Source organism: Eleutherodactylus coqui, chromosome 6, assembly GCF_035609145.1.
Source record: "Eleutherodactylus coqui strain aEleCoq1 chromosome 6, aEleCoq1.hap1, whole genome shotgun sequence".
NCBI lineage: Eukaryota > Metazoa > Chordata > Amphibia > Anura > Eleutherodactylidae > Eleutherodactylus > Eleutherodactylus coqui.
This window is the reverse complement of record NC_089842.1, coordinates 203,557,028-203,577,594: the sequence shown is the minus strand read 5'-3', so window position 1 is coordinate 203,577,594 and position 20,567 is coordinate 203,557,028. Positions and strand designations below refer to the sequence as shown.

At 44.7% G+C, this 20,567-nt stretch overlaps 1 protein-coding gene across 5 annotated transcripts in view; it reads right to left on the bottom strand.

Moving 5' to 3' along the window:
• SEC23A (SEC23 homolog A, COPII coat complex component) overlaps positions 1-20,567 on the bottom strand; it is a 189,538-nt gene that overhangs the window by 31,888 nt on the left and 137,083 nt on the right. For all 5 annotated transcript variants that reach the window (XM_066608625.1, XM_066608622.1, XM_066608626.1 and 2 more), the window contains one exon: positions 12,869-13,030. In XM_066608625.1, the coding sequence (XP_066464722.1) occupies positions 12,869-13,030 (162 nt within the window). The remainder of the gene's footprint in view (positions 1-12,868; positions 13,031-20,567) is intronic.

Genomic DNA, 20,567 nt, shown 5'->3' with positions numbered 1-20,567 from the left:
CAGGAAAAACTGGGGAGACAGACTAATAAAAGTAAAACTGATTCCCTAAAAAGACCCCCACCCCACCCACACACCCTTTTGGCGTTTTTTATATGTGAAATAAAATTAATAATGTAAAACTGTATGGTAAATTTCAAAGCAGGGGTAATTACAAAGGCCAGGGTGGGATGGGCACGTGGGACAATAAAAACGCGTATCTCTCCTCCTCCCTTGCTTAGTGCAGACGCGACACTTTTTTTGGGGGTATTTTTTGCTCGCAGTCTCGGGGATGGGATTCATAAAATGACGCTCCGTTAGCCTCCGCACCTCCTCCGATTGCAATGCGTCTTGTGGTGCGGTGGTCCCAAATAAAAGATTTTCTACGAGCTCCTCCTGAAATTGGAGGAAGCTCAGTGTGCCCCCAGACGATTTATAAATCACGTGAGCGTTATATGTAGCCATCTGTATAAGGTAGATGGCTACCTTCTTGTACCACGCTCGCGTTTTACGTTTTACAAGGTAGGGCTGTATAGCTTGGTCTGACAGATCGACGCCCCCCATGAATTTATTATAATCTGTGACGCAGACCGGTTTAATTTTCTCCGCTGCAGCCCCCCTCTCCCTAACTGTAACGGAGGTGTCTGCATGCACAGTGGACAGCATAAAGACGTCCTTTCTGTCACGCCATTTAACTGCCAGCAAGGGGTCATAGGCCAGTGCGTAAGACGCGCCTTTGTCGACACGCCTGGAAACAAGGGGCTGTGGGAATCCTACCCTATTTTTACGGATAGTTCCGCAGGCCCCTGTACCTGCGGCGTGTAACGCTTTAAAAAGGGGGACGCTCGTATAATAGTTGTCAGTATATACGTGGTACCCCTTATTTAAAAAAGGGCCCACGAGCTCCCACACAATTTTCCCGTTGATGCCAATGTCTTCAGGGCAGTTGGGGGGGTTTAATTGGCGATCCCTGCCCTCGTAAATAAAAAAGTCGCAAGTATAACCTGTGGCGCTCTCACAGATTTTGTACAGCTTGACGCCGTATCTTGCGCGCTTTGAGGGAATAAACTGGCGGAAAGATAAATGCCCTTTGAAACTCATCAGAGATTCATCCACCGCCAGATTTTTTGGGGGGATATAAATGTTTTTAAAGGCGTCCCTTAATAGCGATATAAGGGGCCTTAATTTGCCCAGTCTATCGTATGCTGGGTCACTTCTTGGGGGGATTTGCGTATTATTCGCAAAATGAAGAAAACGCAGAATGTTATCGACGCAAATACGGGCGTCGCGTGAATGGCGCTCGTGGACCAATAGGACCGTATTGATGACTTTTTTACGAGTCCCATTAGTAAAATAAGTCCCAAAAATTTTTTTAGCTCAGGGACATCTACGGCGGTCCACATCACGGAATAAACCGACGTGGGGTGCGCAGTCACGTATTGTCCAGCGTATATATTTGTCTGCTGGACAATTAACTGCAGCACATCGTCAGTAATGAATAAATTAAAAAAATGATACGGGGTGAAATTTGCGACGTCCAGATTAACGCCTGGAGCCGCTAAAAATTCTGGGATGCGGGGCGCAAACAAACTTGCGGCACTCCACACAGTGGCGGGCGCCGCATAACTTGGCCCCGCTGCCCCAACGACTTCCTCTACCTCCATAGCGCTGGAGGCAGAGTTGTCACTCTCAAAAAAAACCTCCTCCTCCTCCGACTCGCTGGTAGCATCGCTACCGAAGCTTGAAGCGATGAGCAGCACGTACGCTTGCTCGGTGGTGTAGCCCCTACGCTCCATTTTATTAAAAAAAATTTTAATGGGGGTAAAAAAAAAAAAATTGCCCCCAAAAAAGTGGACAGGGATAAAATAGGGTAATTGGGGTATAAGGGAAGGTGAAGGCGGGTAATAACGGGTTTTTTTTTTTCTTTTTTTAACTCTCTATATGGCACACGATTTTTCTCAGCTATCTCTCTCCTGTCACAAATCACTCTGAGTGACAGGGGAGAGATACCAGGACTAATTGTGTGCCATATTTATTAAACAAAAGACATGGGTGGCTGTGATAGCTTTATCACAGCCACCCATGTCAGCAGGGACCAATTACTTTGGTCCCTGCAAGTAACTATGCCTAAGGCAACTTTTGCCTTAGGCTCTACTGCGCATGCGCAGTAGAGGGTAATGCCCTGTGCTTTGGGGGGGCTTTTGGGGACCTTGGGGGAGCATTTTCATCTCCCCCCATGGATCGGATCCATGAGGGGAGATGAAACTACAACTTTTAAAAACTTTTTACAACTTTTTTTTGATCGCCGGTATCCAACGGATACCGGCGATCGCGTGCTCGGGAACCGCACTCCGCGGTCCCCGGTGACATCTCCTGTCTCCCGGCTACTGAAGGTAGCCGGGAGACAGGGGATTTTAAAATTTTGCGGCGCTTCGGCGCATGCGCCTCCATTTCCCCCTCGGCGCGCATGCGCAGAAGCCCGTGGCGGCTCCAGATCACCGGAGACATCGTGGAGGATGGAGGTGAGTATTTTCAGCTGCCCTCATGGATCCGATCCATGATGGCAGCTGAAACATTTACTTTTTTTAAACTTTTTCGCGATCGCCATTATCCATTGGATAATGGCGATCGCGGTACCGGGGACCGCTCACCGCGGTCTCCGCTGACATCTCCTGCCTCCCGACTACCTACAGGAGCCGGGAGCCAGGAGATTTTAAATTTCCCGCGCCGCCGGGCCTTCTGCGCATGCGGCTGACGTAATGCCGCCTGGCGCGCATGCGCAGAAGGACGGCTGCGGGGCCCGGAGCATCGGGACAGCGGGGAGCCGTGCGGTGGACCTCGGTAAGTAGTTTCAGCTGCTCCGATGGATCCGATCCATCAGAGCAGCTGAATATGTCACTTTTTTTGCAGTTTTGTTTACTTTTTTGCGATCGGCGCTATACATTGCATAGCGCCGATCGCAATGCCGGGGGGGGGGGGGGGGGGGGCTCCGAACAGCCCGGGATGACAGCTCCATGCTGTCAGCTACCTGCGGACACCAACAGCATGGAGCTGTCACGTCCACAGCCCGAGGGGCATTATTCTCTGCAGGAAGCATGTTTTTACGTCCTCAGAGAATAGAGCCCACTTCGGGAGGACGTAAAAACACTATGGGCTGGTCGTCAAGGGGTTAAATGTCATTTTTCCATGCCGCGCGGATCGCACGTGTGGCAAAACACCCGCAGCATGCTACATTTCATGCGCGGTTCCCATGGCTTTCATTAAAGCCTATGGGAGCAGTCCGCTCCCGCGGCTTACCCGCAGCTGTATTTCTGCTGTGCCGCCGGAGTTCAAAAAAACAAAACGATGTGCCCGGATGCATGCGCACGGCATGCTGCCGGTGTGCCGAGCACATCCGCCAGGCCAAAAAAAAAAAAGAGAATCCGGCCGCGACAGAGGGCAGATCCGCAGCGTCCGGACAGGTAAGTAAATCTTATTTTCAGGCCTCATGTGTCTGCGGGAAAGGAGGGACCCGCTGCGGGAATCTGCATGGACAATCCGTGCGGGCCCGAATTTCCCAGTGGGCATGAGGCCTAAAGTCATCCATGCTCCCCTGGGTAATATGCAAGAAACAAAGATGAAACAATACCTCTGCAGCGCCACCTATTGGATGGCAGCATTCCTTCAAATGAATGCTTGACCCTTTATACAGATCTGTAGAGCAATGATTGGGAATTGAAAACCAAGCCAGAATCCATTCACAGACAGATGTTTCAGGGGTTTTGCCCCTCATCAGTGTGCAGTAGGATCCTGGCTTGGCTAGTGAGAGGACTATAACGTGGGTTGGGAGGGGTAACATCACTCCTTATGGAGATCACCAAGAAGGCGAGTGAGGAGACTTATAAGGCCATCTAAGTTCCTCTGAGTAATATGGTCGCACTATCCACTAGCAATGACGCAAATTTATGGAATTCCCTCTGTGATGTATGTGCATGTAATCCCAGCACACACTATGGAACTCACTATCGGGATACCAGTCTGTCTGTCAGGGGGTTATTAGGCATAAACATTTGGTAACTAGTGATGGCTCCCCGTCCCATCATAAAAACGGAAGTCTCTCTCTCAATGTAGACATATTGGTTGTCCTTGACATACATATACCTATTCTGAAATGTTTTTATTGATGTACTATCTTGACTCGATAAAAAATATATATTCTCCTTTGCTGTTCTCATCTACTCATTCTTCCTCTTTACTATTTATAATTCATTAATTGTTCATACCGTCCCTCTTAATTTCTACGTGTATGAATATCCCTCCTTTAAATATACCCTTTATTTGCATATATACACATATCTCTTTTCATAAATATGGAGGGAGAGGGGAAAAAAATGCCCTTATGTTATTACCAATAGAAAAATGAGTACAGGAAATTTATATATATGCCAACAAAATAATTTTTAATCATTAATCACTATTTAGTGATTAATGAATTGAGTGTCCTGTCAAAGGGCTTATCCTTCTGCCCTGGACAGAAACTGACTGGTTCCAATTGGATCTTGACCTTAAACGCTCCTTTCGTAATTTACGTCTTAAGAATCAATTTGCTGTATGTCCCTCACCTGATGTGGCTCCTGTTTTGCAGTCTGGTACCACTGGGGGCTTTTCCCTCAGGGGTGTCGGACTCCACAACAGAAGCCATTATCAACCTCTTCCCAATAACCATTGCTTGGAGACTTTTGTTTCGTTTGTGGAAAAAGATGTTAAAAAATTGAGATCTCACTCGAAGCACAAAATAGGTAATTACAATCTTAAAAGGGGGGAGCGCATGGCATTAAGAAACTTGGCACAAGATGGTGCGATAATAAAGCCAGTCGATAAAGGCGGCGCTATTGTTATCCTTGATACTGAAGGATACAACAATGAAGCATTCAGACAACTTAATGATACAGAAGTGTATGTCAAACTAAAAGGTGATCCCACTTTGAGGCTTCAGGTTCAATTGAGGGTTATGTTAAATGATGCGGTCATGGAGGGAGTCATAGACTACGAATTATCACGTTTCCTTGATATACTATACCCTCGTGTTCCTGTACTATACCTGTTGCCAAAAATTCACAAGTCATTGAATAACGCCCCAGCGTGACCGATCGTCTCTGGACGTGATTCCATATTTGCTAACTCTGCAAAATTCCTGGACAAGGTGCTTCGCCCTTGGGCAGAGAATGCTTCCTCTTTTATCAGAGATACGAGTGATTTTCTATGCAAATTAAAACAGATTGAAATCTCGGGTCCATGTGTTCTAGCCACATTCAATGTGGTTTCTCTTTATACGTCGATCCAACATCAGAAAGGGCTAGCCTCTGTAAGACACTATATGGTGGGGTGCGACTGGGCCCCAGGGTGTGAGGCATTTGCCCTGTCGCTGCTCGAATTCATCCTCACCAGGAATTATTTTTCTTTTGGGGGGGATGTTCTTTGAGCAGCGGCAGGGCACCGCCATGGGGTCTAATGTCGCGCCCACCTATGCAAACCTGTATATGCGCGACTTTGAGGAAACGTTTATACATACATCTGAATTTTGGCCACGGGTTAAGGCTTGGTTTCGTTTCATAGATGACATATTTGTGGTATGGAGTGGCTCTCAGGATGAACTTAATTTGTTTCATCAGCAACTGAATTCACATTATCAGGAATTACAATTTACTCTAAATTCATCCGAAGAGTCTATCCAGTTTCTGGATACAATGGTATGCTATGGCGGTGAAAATTTTTTGACAGAGCTCTATGTTAAACCGACTGATAGGAACTGTATCTTACACTATGACAGCTTTCATCCTAGACCAACAGTAAATTCCCTCCCGTGGAGTCAGTTCCTACGGGTGCGTAGAATCACTGATGATACTGCCATTAAAAAGAGATTGGGGCAGATGGCAAATAAATTTTTGCAGAGAGGTTATCCGAGACCTCTTATCAACAGGGCAGTTGACGGAGTACGACAACTGCAGCGTGACACCTTGTTGATACCTAAAAGTAAAACCACCAAACCAGCAAGAGTGCCTTTTATCTCCACTTTTGGTAGACATAATGGGCAGGTCTCTTCCATAATAAACAAACATTGGTCCCTTCTGACAAAAAGCTTAAGTGTGGTACCAGAATTTAACGAAAAACCGATGATGGCCTACAGACGGCTCCCGAACATACGTGACAAGTTAGTGAAATCAATTGCACCGAAGGTGAGTCATACACAGCGAGTACTAGCACTAGCCCAGAAGGGCAATTTTCCCTGTCTTGGCTGTGTTTGCTGTGGCAATCTTGTCAAGGGTGATAGCTTTCATCATCCATATACAGGCCAGAAATTCAAAATTAGGAAGAGATATTCCTGCACCTCCTCTTATGTCATCTATTTGGTCACCTGCCCCTGCGGACTGGGAAATGTGGGGGAAACGACTCTTGAAGCACGTAGTCGTATGATTAAACATAAGAGTACTATACGTACAAAGTGCTTGGACCTGCCGATCCCCAAGCATTTCCATGAGAAAAAGCATAGGATAAGTCAATTTAAATTCAGGATTATTGATGATGTTCCACCGTTGACCAAAGGAAGTGACAGGGAGGCTCTTCTCAAAAAGAAAGAGTTGCGCTGGATTCACACCCTCAATACGTTGCATCCTCTCGGTTTAAACATGGAGTATGTCTTTGCCTCTTATATTTAAAGGGGTTGTCCTGCGGCAGCAAGTGGGTCTATACACTTCTGTATGGCCATATTAATGCACTTTGTAATGTACATTGTGCATTAATTATGAGCCATACAGAAGTTATAAGAAGTTTTTCCACTTACCTGCTCCGTTGCTAGCGTCCTCGTTTCCATGGAGCCCGCCTAATTTTCGGCGTCTAATGGCCAAATTAGACGCGCTTGCGCAGTCCGGGTCTTCTTCTTTTCTCAATGGGGCCGCTCGTGCAGGATGCCGGCTCCGTGTAGCTCCGCCCCGTCACGTGCCGATTCCAGCCAATCAGGAGGCTGGAATCGGCAATGGACCGCACAGAAGCCCTGCGGTCCACCGAGGGAGAAGATCCCGGCGGCCATCTTCAGCAGGTAAGTAAGAAGTCACCGGAGCGTGGGGATTCAGGTAAGCGCTGTGCGGTGTTCTTTTTTAACCCCTGCATCGGGGTTGTCTCGCGCCGAATGTGGGGGGGGGGGGGGGTTGAAAAAAAAAAAAACCCAGCACGGGACAACCCCTTTAAGGATCCTCATCTGTTGTATATAGTTTTTAGATGCCTGTTTTTAATCCTTTTCTTTTTTTTCTAGATTTCTCTCCTGGTCTCTGTGTTGGTCTTCTCCACAGTTCGCGTCTTTTCCGGCTATTTATTCACTATTACAATTATGTCCTTGCTATGTCTAATATTGTCAGTTGACAATTTGTATTTTCTCTCTAGCGATGTCATGCATTCTAAAAAACAAAATTTTCCGTATTAATAAAGCCAAAAAATTATTTTTCGATTATTAGCGTTTTTTAGATTTTTTATGTATCTTTATAATCTTTTGGAGTTTACTTATTTATGCACCATACTTTTGAAAGATTAGTTATTTACACCTATTTAGGTTTGCTATTTTCTGTCCACTTTTTGTCCAGTCGCATGTTGAGTTTTTATTTTTTATTTCGTGATTTTATGTATATTTATTTTTATTTTTATTACACACTATCACTATTATACAGCTACTTCTTACACACATGCACATATACTACTTTATCATGCTTTTTTATTTTTAACACTTTTTTGTTGGTATTTATTTTAATTTTTTAATAAAAAAATTTTTTACCAAATTTTTTTTGACACACATTTTTTGCATATAGTTTTTATTATCTACAATAATTCTCTTCTGTTCTGCCTTATTAGTATAGGCGACTAATGTTTTGCTGGCACCTTGTGGGAGCTTTTTGTGAATTTGCAGTATTCCCTTATGTGCCAAAGCAATCTTTGCTATTATATATAATGTACTTCATGTATAGGCACCCTTGGTTGGCGTGCTCCATTATTTCCATTACGGAGGCGCCATCTTGTGGTTGGCCGTGCTTATTCTAATCCCGTAAGTGCCTTTATGCATGACTAGTTCCTGATAGAGCCAGCGCCATATTGTGGATGGCCGAGACGCTGATCGGCAGTGTTACTGTGGTTGGCTGTGACGCGATACGCGCGGTGCGCCGGGAAGACTCGCCTGACGTCATGTCCGACTGAACACATGAATGAGGACATAGTGGAATGCTGTGTGGAGCAGCCCAACACATGGATGCAGTCCAGGTTTTGCCTTAATGTATATGTGTAGAGAATCTTGTCTTTTGTATAGTCCATGTCTGTTTTTTGTTTCATGTGTGTTGTATTACTTACTGATTAAGGAGGTGGAGGAGTGTCCTCCTTGTCTGTCCTCACTATATAAGATGTGTGTTTATGGCAATGTATTAGGCTTGAAAAAGACTTAGATTAAGTCGAAACGTCGCCATTCTATGGGGCAATAAAACCTCTTTTTATCATTTCTACACCGTTGATGCTGCCGCCTCCTTGTATACCATTGTATTTAACACAGGGGTCATCATTCTGTCACCTGGTGTCCGGTCCTTTCAATCATCCATAGTATTATATATATATATTAGTGCTTTTGTGTTTACCGTATATTCCGGCGTATAAGACGACTTTTTAACCCCGAAAAATCTGGTCTGTAGTCGGGGGTTGTCTTATACGCTGGCTATACAAAAAAAAAAAAAAGTGTCAAACAAAAAAAAAACAAAACAGTACTCACCCTCCCCCCAGCGTTCTGCGGCGCTGTTGCAGGCTATCGCTCCCTCCTAGTTCCCAACAGAGCATTGCTTTCTGGATGCGGGGCTTGAAATCCCCGCCTTCAGGAAGCTAATGCTGTGATTGGCTAACTCACGCGCCGTCAGCCAATCACAGCCATTCAATGACATCATTGGCATCAGCCAATCACAGCCATAAAATGATGTTATTGAATGGCTGTGATTGGCTGACGACGCGTGAATTAGCCAATCACAGCATTAGCTTTCTGGAGGCGGGGATTTCAAGCCCCGCCTCCAGAAAGCAATGCTCGGTCGGGGATGAGGAAGAGCAACAGCCTGCAGCAGCGCCGCAGAACGCCGGGGGAGGTGAGTACTGCTTTTTTTTTTTTTACACCATATTCCAGGCGTATAAGGCGACAGTTGGGGGGTCGTCTTATACGCCCTGTCGCCTTATACGCCGGAATATACGGTAATAACCTGTCCCTGAGAGATTTGTTATGTGGGGCACACCACAAGGGTGATTTGTGAAAGAATTAGTAAACACAAAAGCACTATACGCACGAAAAATAAGGAACTCCCAGTTCCAAGGCATTCTCACGAGAACACACTATAAGCCAGTTACGGTTTAGAGTCATTGACAGTGTGCCACCCTTGGAAAGGAGTGGGGATAGACTACAGAGGTTAAAAAACTAGAATTACGTTGGATTTTCACTCTAGATACAATGTCACCTAAAGGGTTAAACCTAGAATATGACTTTATGCCACATATATAATCTGCATGGATTCTGCCCAGTTAGACATATGTTCTGTAGCAGATATAAACAGCACTGTTCTAATATCAGCTATTGTATTTTAATGGATTTTATATAAATGATATGTTTTCTGCTTCTCTTCAGGTGTACATATATTATACATGGATATGCGTATAGCGATGTTCGCTCCGACTTGCCCTGGTTCCATGTGGTGAGGCCCTTGGACTTGGAATGACTATAAGTTTGCAAGACCCAGTAGGACATTCTAATATATATAATACTATGGATGATTGAAAGGACGGGACATCAGGCAACAGAATGATGACCCCTGTGTTAAATAGTGATTAATGAATAAAAATTATTTTGTTGGCATATATATAAATTTCCTGTACTCATTTTTCTATTGGTAATAACATAAGGGAAATTTTTTTCCCCTCTCCCTCTGTATTTATAAAAAGAGATATGTGTATATATGCAAATAAAGGGTATATTTAAAGGAGGGATATTCATACACGTAGAAATTAAGAGGGACGGTATGAACAATTAATGACTTATAAATAGTAAAGAGGAAGAATGAGTAGATGAGAACAGCAAGGGAGAATATATATTTTTTATTGAGTCAAGATAGTACATCAGTAAATATATTTCAGAATAGGGATATATATGTCAAGGACAACCAACAGGTCTAAATTGAGGGAGAGACTTCCGTTTTTAAGATGGGACGGGGAGCCACCACTAGTTAGCAAAAATTTTTGCCTAATAACCCCCTGAGAAAAAGACTGGTATCCCGATAGTGAGTTCCATAGTGTGTGCTGGGATTACAAGCAATTACATCACAGAGGGAATTCCCTGGATTTGTGTCGTTGCTAGTGGATAGCGCGAGGATGTTGGAACTGCCACGCACGCCTAATCCATGATTTAGCTGGATCAGGTTACTGCATTGCAAGTGATTGAGGATATGTTACACCTGAGGGGTTTTACTTGTGATTGGTGGAGGGATTATTCTGTGGGACATAAGTGTTGTTGGTCTATATATATTTTGTATAAGCTTGACAAAGACCCTGAGCAGGGTCGAAACATCGCAGGAATAGAGGAATAGAGAAGCCTTTAAATATATGCACCTGGTATGCTGTCACTTTTCAAGATACAGATCTTTGCACATGAGTCTTGGGCTTAGACTTCTCAATGACGGACATTCAGGATCTAAGTGATCCAGATACTGAAATACAAGCCAAGGAAGTGCTGCAGGCTTACTGTGTTTGGATAACCCTATGGGTAATATGGATGAAAGAAAGATGGAACAATACCTCGGCAGCCTCACACATTGTATGGCAGCATTCCTTTAAATCAATGCTTGACCCTTTATACAAGTCTGTAGAGCTCAGTCACCTTCTTGGTGCTCTCCCTAAGGAGTGATGTTACCTCTACTAACCCAGGTCACAGGCCTCTAACCAGCCAAGCCAGGATCCAACTGCACACTGATGAGGGGAAAAACCCAGAAACAGCTGTCTGTGTATGGATTCTGGCTTAGTTTTTAATTTCCAATCATTGCTCTACAGGCCTGTATAAAGTGTCAATCATTGATTTGAAGGAATGCTGCCACCCAATAGTTGGCGCTGCAGAAGTATTGTTCCATCTTACTTATTTTGATATATGACTAACACCCTCAGGCTATAGTCTCTCCTGTTTTCTTGTGGCCTTCAATATACTCACACCTTGCCCCATCTATACAAATGGGGGAGTTGTTGACATTCTCTAATCATAGAACTGCTCTTTTAACTTAACTTTAACTCAACCTGCACTACATTTGAATATTTAAGATTCACTCATTGTAAAAAAAAAATCAAGCACCTAAAACGAGTTGTTGGAATCAAATGAAACGTTACATGTGTGATCGTAACATTGGTGGGCAAAATCTTTTTGTTTGCATCTTAGAGGCATGTCTCGTGGTCAACAAGGTCTATACAAGCAGAAAAAGAGGTGTCCACTACACACAAAGAGCCTCTGAGAGCCTTTTCATAGGCCAAGGATGGAACCACTTTTAGGGTCTCTGGTGCCATGCCCATTCCTCTAATCATGCCACAGGTTTAATCACCTGCATATATCCCTGAGATGTACAGTACATGCTTTGTTTGATAGGTTTTTATTGGAGGTGGTAGAATTGCACTGTGCATACTTGATAAAGGGATTGGTCTCTCCAAAACATCGCATATGTGTCCAAAATGCTTGTTACTCTCTGAAAGTGTCATGTTTTCCACTATGGGACATTTCACATAGGACAGAATAGTCCACGTGACACACCGCAAGCTGCGGTTAATTCTGCACCGAAATTTTGCTTTGGAATTGACAATGGCTTAAAACCTGGCTGCAATTTCGCATTAAAATCCACAGTTAGATCTGAAGATTTTCACGTGGCATTCCGCAGCTGCGGATCTGGCTGCCTAATTCCGTCCCGTGTGAAACTGTTTTCCAACTGTGATATTTACACGGATTCTATTTATATGAAAAGCTCCAATGCCCCCAAACTCCTTTTACTTACGTTCTGCTTTGGGCTCACCCAGTGGTCTTCCACAGCCACTCACAAAGAGGGCCACACACTAGATCTTATTTTTACCTGCTTCTGTTCCTTGTCTAACCTCTCAAAATCCTCATCTTTCCGTATCTTATCTTCAGAACTATCATAGTTAACTGTTCCACACTTTCCCCAGTCCCAAATAGAAATGTTAGTACATGCCATTGTTATCCCTCACTTGGACCACTCCAACACCTTCTGTGTTGACTTCCCTCATTCACAACTACAATCTACTCTCAGTGCTGCTTCCTGGCTAATCCACCTCTCCCTTCTTTATTTATTTGTCTCGATCTTCCGCTGAAAATTAGTTTATCCTTCAGAGAAGTTTTTTTTTTAAATTTAAACTGTGATGAATTTCTATACTTTTTTATATGCCATTATATAACACCCGTGCATAACAACACTTCTAGGACTCTGTTAGGGTGTACCTAAGGCCATCTTCACATGTGCTTGAGGTTAGAGATTTGGCACAAAATCCAAACAAAATAACACAGCTGGGAAAATTTTGACCGGCATGGAGACAGCTGGATTGCCCCTATTATAGTCGACAGGGTCCATCTATTACCATTCCGGTCCGTCACAAGGTTCTGGTATTTTTGTTGCATGGCTCTGGGGACAGAAACAAAAAAAAAAAAAAAAAAGAGACCGAAGGCATTGTGCAGATGTGGATTTAGCCTCAGTCTCTGTAATTTCGACACACATCCATCATAACACTACATAGCATAAATTTATATATATAAAAAAACCAAGCATCACACTTTTAGCAATATGGCAATTGCCACGTATAATGACTGTACCTCTGGAGGACCACTGAAGGAGTAGGAATACAGGATGGGCTGCACCATTATAAGGGACTGAGTTTGATCTTGACGCATAAAGTGATGTCTATAGTAGGAACTCTCATCTGGACTGTTGTTAAACACCTGCAGAAAAGGTGATCTTCTCAAATGGAACATAAACTAAAACAGAAATAAAAAGAAAACTTTCAGTTCTAAACAATTTTATTAAACGAAAAATCGTGGTCAATCACTCCTGTCAATTTCTAAGCAATCCATGTTTGAGCAACGATTTTTCCTAAAAAAAAATCGCTTAAAGCCATCTTTTGAGAGATAATTGTTGTCTCTAACTGCACTGACATCATGCAGTTTTCGTTAAGCTTTAAAAAGACATGTAGTCGAAACGTTGCCTTTTACTATCTGGAGCAATAAAAGGATTTTAATCTTTACTCTACACCTTTGATGCTGCTGCCTCTGCCTTACTGTTATAGATTGACCCAGGATTGGAGGTCCATGATCCCATTGACTGGTGGCCGTGCATATATCTACCTCACCCATCTGGGAAAGCTGTGTTTGAGTGCTGCCGGACCTCTATATATTGGATACCAGTGCTAATGGAGGCAGCCGTGGGTGGGTGTCAAAGGCCATAAATGTAATGGTTGCTATGAGACCAAATGTCTTTCAGCCAAGCACCTGGAAATGGTTCTGACAGACACAGAGCCTGTAACGATGGTGGACAATGTAACGGCTAGAGCTGCTCGTGCTTGTCAGACAATCAGATGAAAATCTACTACTGTTGGTCTATCGAGGGCTTCGTGCCCTTACACATCCGCTGGTACCAACACCTCCTAACGGTCTGGTCGGAACGGTCCAGATGGTGGGCAATTGATCAATACAACTATCCAGTTTCTCGCAACCCGAATAAAGCGCCCCCTTTAGACTCTGGTAACGGGATGAAATCTCTTCTCTGCGTTGTTGAGGCATCTAATGTTCAACAAGCTGTACATAAGCGAAAGAAGAGGTCACTACACATAAGAAGCCTCTAAGAGCCTTTTTATAGGCGCAAGGGGAACCACTTTTAGGGCCTCAGGTGGCAAGACTATTCATCTAATCACACTATCGCTCTAATAATATCTGCCTGAGATGGAACTGTGTGACAAAGTTTTGCAGCAAAACGATAACGCCTCCTTTTTTTACAAAGAGTATATATTTATGACAGAACTAGCTGACCCGTCGCGTGTTGCTGCGAAGACAGACAGACATACATTCGTTTTTATATATCTAGATATCAACCAATCACAGCGCAGCTTTCATGTTACCTCAGTGGTATAATATATAACAACCAATCGCAGCGCAGCTTACATGTTACCTGAGCTTTATAATATATAACAACCAATCACAGCGCAGCTTTCATGTTACCTCAGCAGTGTAATATATAACAACCAATCACAGCGCAACTTTTATTCTGCCTCAGCAATATAAAAAATAGCAACCAACCACAGCACGGCATTCATTTTACCTCAGCGGTATAATATATAGCAACCAATCACAGCACAGCTTTCATGTGACCTCAGTAGTATAAGAAGTAGCAACCAATCACAGCACAGCTTTCATGTTACCTCAGCAGTATAAGAAATAGCAACCAATCACAGCACAGCTTTCATTTTACCTCAGCATTCTCAATATCCAGCAATTGTCTTGCGAAACGTTCAGCGGATGCATCATTTTGTAGTTGAACACGCTTGCTCGCAATGCCTTTTGCTTTCGTGCTTGAGATGGAAATCAAACGATCTTTGTCTGGGGGCATAACTGTCGAGAATGCTAGCACGCGCACCATCTATCGTAGGATAGATGTACTATGCCAGTAATTGTCCCGGGAGTGCACTTAACAACTTCCCAAAGTTTCATGGCGATTGGATGAATGGTATAGTAATGCATAAAGGACAAACAGACAGACATACATTCATTTTTATATATATAGATGACATCGGGAAGTGAGAGAATTAGATTCCGTATGTAAAATTTGGACGCTAATTCTTTTGTGTTTAGAATTGAATAATCGAGTTGGGACCGAATAACTTTTCCTATTTATGACATAATCAATGCTCGTGCCAAATTTCAAGTTTCTATGACATTGGGAAGTGAGATAATTAGATTCCGTACGTAAAATTTTGACACTAATTCTTTTGCGCTTAGAATTAAATAATTGAGTTGGGAACCTTTAACTTTTCCTATTTATGACATAATCAATGTTTGTGCCAAATTACATCGGGAAGTGAGAGAATTAGATTCCGTACATAAAATTTGGACGCTGATTCTTTTCCGCTTAGAATTGAATAATCGAGTTGGGACCCATTAACTTTTCCTATTTATGATATATTCAATGCTCGTGCCAAATTACATCGGGAAGTGAGAGAATTAGATTGCATGCGTAAAATTTGGACGCTAATTCTTTTGCGCTTAGAATTGAATAATCGAGTTGGGACCTATTAACTTTTCCTATTTATAACATAATCAATGCTCGTGCCAAATTTCAAGTTTCTATGACATTGGGAAGTGAGAGAATTAGATTCTGTACGTAAAATTTGGACACTAATTCTTTTGCGCTTAGAATTAAATAATCGAGTTGGGACCCATTAACTTTTCCTATTAATGACATAATCAATGATTGTGCCAAATTTTAAGTTTATATGACATTGGGAAGTGAGAAAATTAGATTCCGTACGTAAAATTTGGACGCTAATTCTTTTGCGCTTAGAATTAATTAATCGAGTTGGGACCTATTAACTTTTCCTATTTATAACATAATCAATGCTCGTGCCAAATTTCAAGTTTCTATGACATTGGGAAGTGAGAGAATTAGATTCCGTACGTAAAATTTGGACACTAATTCTTTTGCGCTTAGAATTGAATAATCGAGTTGGGACCTATTAACTTGTCCTATTTATGACAATCAATGCTCGTGCCATATTTCATGTTTCTATGACATCGGGAAGTGAGAGAATTAGTGGCAATGATGGAAATCGAACGATCTATATTGGGGGGGGCCTAACTGTCGACGACGCTCGCACGCGCGCCATTTATCATAGGATAGATGTACTATGCCAGTAATCTTCCCAGGAGTGTACTCAACAATTTCCCAAAGTTTCATGGCGATCGGATGAATGATGTAGTAGCGCATAAAGGACAAACAGACAGACACACAGACACATATATAGATATCTTATTTGTGAGTGCAGATTATGGCACACTATATGTGCAGCATACGTAGTATATGGTGGCATTATTTATGTGTACACTTTATTAGTGACTCCCATTTATTAGCACACTGGACTACCTTCAGCCTTCAGAACCACAGGAATTTGTTAAGCCGTCCATCCACAGGTATCAGAGGACCCAGAGTATGCTAAGAAAATATTCCTCACACTATTACTCCACCTCTACCAGCCTGAATTGTTGGCAAGTGAAAAGAAGGGTCCATAGATTCAAGCTGCTTGCGTCAAATTCTGTCCCTTCCATCAGCGTGATGCATGAAAAGACAGGAATTAGGTCCTACCTGTTAATTCCTTTTCTTGAAGTCATCCTGACAGCATACACCTGGAGGTTGTCCGCTGGACACCTGTTGGGACAGGAAGCGAAAACACAAAAGCCATCTCCCACCACCGGTTCACCAGTGTGTACCAAATGACTACAGTGACCCGGCTTTGCTCAACCAATATTTTTTAATACGGAAATCATAATACAGTACGTTACTTCACGTAAACATAACTCAAGGGGAGGGAAAAGCCCCTATGCTGTCAGGATGACTTCAAGAAAAGGAATTAACAGGTAGGACCTAATTCCTGTCTTCCCCTCGTCATCCTGACAGCATACACCTGGAGAAGTGCCAACAATCTGAGGGCTTTTTTTTAGGGGGGGACCACCGCTTGTAGCACTTTACGCCCGAAGGTCATATCGCGGCTGGCCCCTAAATCCAGGAGGTAGTGTTTTGTAAATGTATGGGTATTCGACCATGTGGCGGCCCTGCAAATCTGGTCGGTTGTCGCCTGGGCCCTTTCCGCCCAGGAACAGGCGACCGCCCTGGTGGAATGGGCCTTAATGTTGCCCGGGAGGGAAATCCCCTGGGATCGGTATGCTTCTGCTATAGCCCGTCTGACCCATCGTGCTAAGGAGTCTTTAGTAGCGGCCCCTCCTCTGCCCGGACCCTGAAATTGAATAAAAAGGTTATTAGACTTTCTGAAGGGATGCGTGACCTCCAAGTACTTCAAGACTGCTCGTCTAACATCTAGATTATGGAACTTCTGTTCCGTGGTGTCACGGGGTTCCTGGCAGAAGGAGGGAAGGACTATACGTTGTTCCCTGTGAAAGTCCGTGAGGACTTTCGGTTGGAAGAAGGGGTCAGGTTTAAACTCTATTTTATCTCGGAAGATAGTCATATACGGAGTCCTGATAGAGAGGGACTGGATTTCTCCAATCCGTCTAGCGGATGTAATAGCGACTAGGAAGGCTACCTTATAGGAAAGAATCCTAACCGATAGGTCCTCCAAGGGCTCAAAGGGGTGTGCGTAGAGTGCCTGCAAAACTAGGTTAAGATCCCAGGGAGGCATGGTTTCTCTCACAAACGGGTGAAATCTGACTGCCCCTTTGAGATATTTCCTAATTAACCTATGATCCCCCAAAGGGGAGTCAAAGAAGGCTCCAAGAGCGGCCACCTGGACCTTAAGGGTACTACGTCTTAGCCCCATATCTAGCCCATCTTGTAGGAACGCCAATATCTGGCTAATGTTAGGTTGCTGGAGGTCATGGATACTATGACCCAACCATCTAGAAAAGGTGTCCCAGACCCTAGCGTATATGACTCTAGTAGATTTTTTGAGGCTCTCGCTTAGGGTAATTATTACCCTTCCTGATAGCCGTTGTCTCAGGTACTTTACCCGCTCAGTTTCCAGGCCGCCAGCCTGAACTTCCGGACCTCTGGGCATATCAGATGACCTTGTTGTAGGAGGTCGTCTCTCTGCGGAAGATGTAGAGGGTCCTGGGTCGAGAGAGCGGTCAGGAGCGGAAACCAGGGTCTTTTGGACCAGAATGGAGCCACCAGGATGACAGAGCCTGGGGACTCCCGGATCTTTCTCAGGACTAATGGGATCAGGGGGATGGGTGGGAAGTCGTATGCAAGGTCCCAATCCCAGGCCTGGGACAGCGCATCTATTCCCAGGGAACCCTCGTCTGCTCCCCTGGAGAAAAACCGGGGACATTTGGTGTTCTCCCATGAGGCGAACAAGTCCACCTGTGGTGTCCCCCATTTTTCTATGATCCGCTGAAATGCGTGTGGATGTAGAGTCCACTCTCCCGGATCTATCTTCGTGCGGCTGAGATGATCCGCCATGGAGTTCTCTGGGCCCCTTACGTGGAATGCTGTGACGGAAGGTGTCCGCTGCTCTATCCATTCGAGAACTTTCGCCGCCAGGTCTTGAAGTCGGGGGTTCCGCGTGGATCCCTGGTGGCGAATGAGGGACACAGTTGTTACGTTATCTAAAAAGATCTTTATGTGTCTACCTCTGACCTTTGTCTCGAAGCCACGGACTGCCTTCCATACAGCGCAAAGTTCCTTATAGTTGGAGGACTGGATAGCTTCCTCCCAGTTCCAACCCCCTTGGACGTAATGACGACCTGAATGGGCCCCCCAGCCAGTTGCACTTGCGTCAGTAAAAATAGAAACTGGGGATGCGGGATACCAAACTGTGGCTCTGGCGAGGTTGGAAGTGGACATCCACCATTCCAAGGATCTCTTTATCTTGGAGGTAAGAAGAACTGACTGATCAAGGGAGGTGGGTAACCTATCCCAGTTACTTAGGATGAAGTCCTGGAGGGTTCTACAGTGTAATTGGGCCCAAGCGACTACCCCGATACAGGATGTCATGAGGCCAAGGACCCTCATGCCTCTCCTAAGGGAGATTTTAGTAGAGAGAAAAAGTGCCTGACACTCTTCTAATATTGCCTTCTGCCTCTCTAGGGGAAGGGACGAGCACTGGCGGTGAGAGTCCAGAATAAACCCGAGGAATTTTTTCTTTTGTTCGGGAAGGAGACTAGACTTGGCAGTGTTGATGATCCAGCCCAATGATTCAAACAGGTGGAGAGCGAGATCGATATGGGACCGGAGCTCTGAGGCTGATCCTGCTATGATAAGGAAATCATCCAGGTACGGGACGATCAACACTTTGTTTGTCCTTAGTGCCGCCACCATCTCCAACACTAGTTTAGAAAACACCCGAGGTGCGGAAGAAATCCCGAACGGCAAGCACGTAAACTGGAAGTGCGAGACTGATCCATTAACCACCAGAGCGAACCGCAGGAACTGCTGGAAATCTGCGTGTATGGGGACGTGGTAGTAGGCGTCCTTTAAGTCTATGGTGGCCATGACGCTATCCTGTGCGATTAAGGGGATCGCCGACCGTACTGATTCCATTTTGAATCTTTTGTATGAGATGGACCTATTTAGAAATTTTAAATTAATGATGGTTCTATAAGACCCGTTGGGCTTTTTAACGAGGAACAGGGGGGAATAGCAACCCCTGTACTGCTCTTCTATGGGAACCTGAGCTATCGCCCCTAAGGATAACAGCTCCTGTACCCCCAGCTGGAGGGCTTGGGCAGCCGAGGACGACTGGTAGGGGGTAACTACAAACCTCCTAGGAGGGGAGGAGGAGAATTAGATTCTATATCCCTCCGTAACTAGGCGTAGGGCCCAGGGGTTGGAGGTCACCTCCTTCCATCTGAGGGCGAACCCCATCAGCCTACCCCTGACCTGTAGGGTTTTTGAGGGCGGTATCTCACCCTTTCCTCCCTTGGGGTAGGACCAGCGTCCAGTCTTTCCTTTCCCCTTGTATGTCCTGGGGGGAATAAAGGATGGAGGGTAGGAGGAGGGAGGCCGCTTGAAGGACTTCTCCATGGGTAGTCCCTGGTTCTTGTCTGATGCCTTTTCCAAGAGGGTATCCAGGGAAGGTCCAAAGATTCTATGTCCTTGGAAAGGCAGGGCGCAAAGCCTGTTTTTTGATGCGTTGTCGCCCGCCCAGGCCTTGACCCAGACGGCTCTCCTGGCTGTATTAGAGAGAGCCGCTGAACGAGCTCCGAGTCTTACCGACTCCATTGAGGCATCTGCTAGGAACCCGGTTGCTTGTTGGAGGAGGGGAAGGCAGCTGGAGATGTCTTCCCTAGAGCCCCTCTGGGTAATCAACGTCTGGAGTTGGTCCAGCCAGACTGTCATGGACCTTGCCACTGACGTAGCTGTAATATTAGCCTTAATGGTCAGGACTGCGATCTCCCAGGCTTTTTTTTATCGGCGAGTCCACCTTTGTATCAAGTGGATCCCGCAATTGTGAGACGTCCTCAAAGGGGAGGGCTGCTTTTTTTGAAACCCTAGCCACGGCCAGGTCCACCTTGGGGGTGTTTTCTAGGAATTCGACATCGTCCGGTGCAAAGACCATACGGTCCCTGAATTCCTTTGATAGAAAGAATTTTTGTTCCGTCTGCTTCCATTCTGTCAGGATTAACTGCTTCAGAATGTCATTAATTGGAAAAGTTGGTTTAGGCTGAGGCTGGAGTCCCCGAAACAGGCTATCTTGAACTGATGGCTGCTGCGGAACCTCTTCCTCCACCTGCATGGTTCGTCTGACTGCGTTAAGCAGATGACCTAGGTCTGCCGATGAGAAGTAGTATTTCT